Source organism: Diabrotica undecimpunctata, chromosome 8, assembly GCF_040954645.1.
Source record: "Diabrotica undecimpunctata isolate CICGRU chromosome 8, icDiaUnde3, whole genome shotgun sequence".
NCBI classification, from domain to species: Eukaryota; Metazoa; Arthropoda; class Insecta; order Coleoptera; family Chrysomelidae; genus Diabrotica; species Diabrotica undecimpunctata.
Genome location: NC_092810.1, coordinates 27,975,117 through 27,981,116, shown reverse-complemented (window position 1 = coordinate 27,981,116; position 6,000 = coordinate 27,975,117). Strand labels below are relative to the sequence as shown.

The following is a 6,000-nucleotide window of genomic DNA, read 5'->3' as shown; positions in this document are numbered from 1 at the left end:
GAAACTAAGGTTGGATTAAGTATTAAAAATATTCCTGTAAAAGCTTTCGCTTACAGGTTTTTCCTTCTTAGAAAGAAATTAAAATAAAGTTTGTACATTATTTTCAAATTCAAATTACACTCCTGAGGAAGATACCTCCTATTCGGAGTCTTATTTCTAGTGTAGTGGCTTGTGTACGTAGGAAACTTATTAATATGCTCTTTTACGATTTCAATTGTCCTTTCACAAATATTGTTCGAAGGTGATTTCTTCCCTCTTTTGTCTATTTATGATACGCCTGATGAGACTTTTTTTGCTTTTAACTACAGTTTGTAAACGTTTGTTTAAGCCATCAAGAGTTTTCATTATAAGCTGTTTACATACTCAACTTCCCAGATTATAAAGATATGACACCTCTTTGTTGCTAACTGCATTTAGTTTTTTTGCTTCTTATAGACTTAGTCTATATGAATCGATTTAGAAAAGCTGTTTGGGAGATTCCAGTGCCTAATACTCTTTAAAAATTGAAAGTCTTTGTTTTTGTGAAATAATATTGGTACATTTACTCCAACAATGATGATTTTCAAGTTCTGGTAACTTATTAGCTTCATGAGAATTGTGTTTTTTGTTCATGTAAGCTTCATCTGAATTTTTTGCGATTTTAGCCCTGTTTTTTTCCACTTATCTGGCCTCCGAATCCTTTTCTTGCCAGTCTACTTTGGTAGTGGAAACTAGTGCTTTGGTTACAGCACCTGTTAGACTTATCGCTTAGATCTCTTTACCTCCAAATAGAATGAAAAATTTCCAGTTCAGCGATGCAATTTTCTCTATATTTACAAAAATGTCACGTACACCCCTTTACTTCTAGGGTCCTCGTATATAACGAGTCAGTCACTAAAAGTAACTAAGAACGGAATCAATTAAACTGATGTTAGTCTGGTGGCTCAAGAATGAAAATTTTGTGTGAATAATATAGTATGGAGCCAAAACACCAAACAAAGCTTAGCGTAACGATTAATCAGTCCATTGAAACGTTACAGTTTTAATTTAGCAGGTTTGTAAATAGGTTTCGAAATAAAAATTGTCCAAATCTTAATGCATTTATTTAGAAAACACAATTTATATTCTTTGGTTAGTTTATTCGTGTATCAAACACTGCTAACTAAACAAAACAACTTAAAAAGAGACAACTCAATCTTAATACTGATCACTCCATCTTCGCTTTGAGATCAGAGTACCTAGTTCTTTCGTCATCGTCTTCTTCGCTAACGCTATCAGCCTCTTGTGGAGCAAAAACTTGGTGTAAGGTGACCACAACTATAGTTAGCATCAGTATATAAGATATTCTGTAGATCGACAGTGACGCGAATAATAAACATATTATCGCCATTAACAACACAAAGTTTTGGAGTTCTTTCATCCATTTCCTGTAAAATAAACGCATGTAATAAAAGGTTTATATATGTTATTTTCTTAAAAGTTAATTAAACGTAATCAAGCCATTTAAACTACTTAGACATTCTTGAACTGGAATTGTTATCTTTTGATTTTTCACATGTGGTATAATTAAATAGTTTAAAACTCATAATTAAATTAAGGAAAATCTAGAAGGTAAACGTCATACGTAGTGTCCGTTGTGCTACTCAAAAGTCCAAAAACAAATACGCGTGAAACAACTTCAAGTTAGACAACCACCTTTGTCATAATGTAATACGTTTTGTCTGTAATAGTAAACTGTACATTGGTATATTTTGTATTATAATTTACAGCCAAATAAAATGAAGGAGATATCGTTTAGGAAGGTTGTGGCTTTATGGCAGTCGTTTAAGGTATTATATTCTTAGGAAGACGGTGTGAGCCAAAAGTCTTGCCCAGAGGCAAACAGACGAGAGTTTGGTTAAGTTAAATCTTCTTATACACCGAAATTGGGCTATTACTATGGTCTAGTCCGAACATTAAGGCATAATATAATAGGCCTGTCTCAGTACTTGACCATATCTTACATAAACCACAACAAATAATGAAACTGGGAAACGTAATAAGCAACAAAGACTAGAGATAGAAAAAAAAAAACAAAACATAAATATAGAATCGACAATTTAAGACAATATTCGAATTCCACTTAATAATAAAAGTAAAGCTTACCTGTTAGTTTTGGGAAACTCAAATTGCCATAATATTAAGGAACAAATACTTAATGTAAACCCTGGTATAAAGGAATCATCAGCTTCCAGGACCGTATTATACCTAAAAAATATTAAATACAGTTCATTTTATTGTACAATTGATTACGACTGTATAATTGTACTGTTAAATATTTTTCTATTTACTTTCTATTTTCTATTTACTTTTACTATTCGACACAGTGTATAGTTGAGAATCAAATTTGTAGGCAGTAGATTCTCAGAGATGTGAATCCCATAAAGCGACGACATCGTTGCCAGTTTAGAAACTTTCTTTTCTGGGACATACAAGCTTGGGCATGTCTTTTATTGCTCCGTCTCCAAACCCTCTCTCGGGCATCGCTAAACAGAACCGCGATTCATCAGTAAAAAGAATTCGGCTCCAATCCTGTATATCCCACTGTTGATGTCGAGCCAAAATTAATTAATTCCTACAGTGTCTGGGTACTATATTCGGGAACAATAGCCGGCCTTCTTGCCATTAGTCCTCTTTCATCGAGGCGTCTTCTAACCGTTCTCTCACTTACATTTATATTTCGAACCTCCTGCAGACAGTTTCTTGTAGTAATTGCAATGGAATGTCCATTTCTTAAAAGCTCTATCATAATAAAACGATCATCTCTTTACGAGGTAACTCTTCTACGACCGGAACCAGGTATCATGTACCAGTCTCTATAAAGCGATGGAAAGCTCTCCGTACTGAAGTTTTCGGAATACCTAAGATTTTGTATACATAAACTTGACTTATAGGAATGCAATAATTTGAGGAACATCTACTGTAGATAACACCATATCTCAATTATTCACTTAGTCGGAATCCACGTTTTAAATGCTAAATTAATATTTCATTAAATGTCTTCAACTTAGAGGATAAACAGCGACTATAGAAAATAACAACATAAACGTCAAAAACAAGCATACATGATCATAATAAATATTTACACTGAAATGCAATATAAAAGAGTGCATAAAACTTCCAATGAATTTTTTATTTTCGGAAATTTGTAGGTGGCCACTTTTTTGCGGTTCATTGTATATAGAATGTTATTTAGGATTATATGAAAGGATTATTAAACATATTTTTCTTAGTGATTAAAATTGTTTCTACTCTGTACTATACAATAATAAATTGCTATATTTTTATATTCTACGAAAACAAAACAAAAACACCAATTGCGGAAAATGGAAACTGATAATCATCAAAAAACTTAATAGAGGTGGGAACCGGCATGACTCAGTAGGAAAGAATCTTCATCAAGAGATAGTTATCAAACTGGGTCGTCTCCAAACAAACAATCTCCCATATTATCAATACGTTCCTGAGAGTATACTTAAGAATGACAACTACAAGTACCGATTACCGCACTGTAATCCGCACTGTGCTCACAGATTAAACAGTGGCACATAATAGATCAGATCTTATCAGTTAATAAACTAAAGAGACAAACAAAACTAATTGATGTGGCGATACCCAACAACAATAATCCTCGTGTTAAACAGAACGAAAAGATCGCCAAGTACAGGGATCTGGAAATTCAAATACGAAGACAGTGGAGAATGGAAAGTACCCAGACAATACCTATTATTCTTTCTACTACTAGTCATTGCAAAGAACCTCCTAGAAAACGTAAAAAAGCTAGGTCTGAATGAACATATCTACAACAGCATGCAGAAAGCTGTACTACTCTCAACGTCCAGATGTGTAGGAAAATTTTTAGGAGATACTCCAGCATACCAAGTCACCTAGGGCTCGATAACACGGAAAGAGTCCCACCAGAGCTCAATACTTTTGATACCGTAAGTATCTGGGATGAGTGAATTTTCCCCTTCGAGGGAGTGTGAGCCGTATGGCTAAATCTAGATAAAGAATAAATAGTGATCTAAGTACAAACTTTTAATGTTGTAAATGCACTTTTTAAATTTATATTTAAAGAAGAACACTTACTTGAAATTGTGAGCCCACGTTAAAACTGCAGGTACGTTGATAACCGTGATAATACACCACAAAAAGAATAAAGTCGAGTGGAAAAATATGGCATTATACGCCGAAGAGAGTTCGGGATCTCCGGTTCTCTTATCTTTCGATCTGTCTTCAACTTTATTGGCACTGGTTTCGTGTTTAACGCCAATTCCTTCACTTATCTGTAATAATTGACTATCTATATTAGTTTTTTCTTCAGTCTCATTACTATTTGAACTTTGATTTAGATTTAAATCTTTGGTTATATCACCATCACCCATATTTTGTACTGGTTTTTCTTTTAAATGGCATTTTTTAATTGCATTTTCTTCTGTAAACGGATTTTCCGATTTACTTGTAGCTGCATCTTTAGGAAACCCGTCGTTTTCTTCAAGTTTCACTTGAACTCCAATCTCTGGATTAGTCTCTGTCTCTTTGTCTTCTAGTTCACACTGGGCTTGTACAATTTTGTGTTTTTGGTCATCGGTTTCCACATTATTGTCTATTATATCTAGTTCTAAGGCCTCTATATCAGTTTCTTCGGTTTCTTCTGATTCTAAATGTTTTTCTGTATCATCTTCCGTAACGTCTTCTTCGGATTCATTTCCTTGAGCTCCTGTTATTTGGTTGATGTTATGTTGTACTGATATATGTTTATTGGTATCTTCTATTTGTGTTATTGCTACTATCTGATTCTCTGGTTTATTCTTCTTCCGACTAAAGAATATTTTGATTGCTCTAGCTATTTTCTTTCCTATAAACCATACGATTTCTTCCACAAAGTCTTGGGACATCTGTGTTAACTAAAACATTACCAACATTAAATATATATAAATATTATAGTATAACAGTATAAGTCGTAGGACTGTTCCTTCTTAGAATCTTTTAGTCAAGTATAATAGAATTACAGCCACTAGACATATTTTATTATACAGTACGTAAATCTTTCAGCGGACTTAGGGATTACACATTGAGGTAAGTGTGGCAACTGCGCTTTCTCAAGTCTATGACAATATCCTACCACACTAAGCATAAGCGATAGCCTACAATGAGATTGATAACTCGATAATCGGCACCTTATAATCGCAAAGAACCGTTAAGCAAAGAGTATCGTTTTAAAATGTTTATTTACACTCCTCCAGAAAAGGTCTAAATAAATAAATGGTATTATCAAGGCAATTCTTTGCCAGAATGTGTAGATCCTTTTGGTAATTGGACAAACAATTGCAAATATTGTAAATAGTTTTGAAACACATTATTGTTTACAAGATTGTATAAAATGTCACAAAAGAAAAGATATGTCCCTGTAAAGACAGCAGGAAATCGAAAAAAGAGATGAAAGTATTGAGGTGGATAACTCCAGAACCACTATACTATAAATTCAATAGGATTGTCAGGGCAGACATTTTGTAGTTCGTTAACACTCGGTGGTAAGCGGCTATATATTTATTTCTTTATTAGCACACAAAACCACTTCTCAATTATCATTTTTGACGGTTACATCTGTTGGAAGTCCGAACTAGAGAAGGTACACTCGCCTTGTTGCGAAATGTATTATTTAGTACCGCTTGCAGCTTATCCGTGCCATTGAGGTATACCCTGAATGCCAATAGAGAGGCAGGCGGACATCGTTATTTCTTTTCGAAAGTAATATTCTTAATGCAATACGGCAACATTGTGAAAACTCACCCACAAATAACCATTAAATCTGCTGGGTGGTAGTATTTCATGAGCGTACCGTCGGGTAACATCATGGCATCAAAACCAGCGTGCAGTACATCTGTTAATAAACAAAATAAAAAAAGGTGGTTATCTGTGAGAGAAAAGCAAATGATAAAATCGATTTATGAGGGATTGCGTAGAAGATTTCCAGATATG

At 34.0% G+C, this 6,000-nt stretch overlaps 1 protein-coding gene across 1 annotated transcript in view; it reads right to left on the bottom strand.

Annotated features, from left to right (window-relative positions):
• Window positions 1-1,066: 1,066 nt before the first annotated feature.
• The window catches only part of PGAP1 (GPI inositol-deacylase), a 32,969-nt gene continuing 28,035 nt past the window's right edge, over window positions 1,067-6,000 (bottom strand). The window contains exons 13-15 of the mRNA XM_072539941.1: window positions 4,108-4,925; window positions 2,125-2,226; window positions 1,067-1,406 (exon numbers count right to left, since the gene is read on the bottom strand). Coding sequence (XP_072396042.1) covers window positions 1,187-1,406; window positions 2,125-2,226; window positions 4,108-4,925 — 1,140 coding nt within the window. The 3' untranslated portion in view covers window positions 1,067-1,186. The remainder of the gene's footprint in view (window positions 1,407-2,124; window positions 2,227-4,107; window positions 4,926-6,000) is intronic.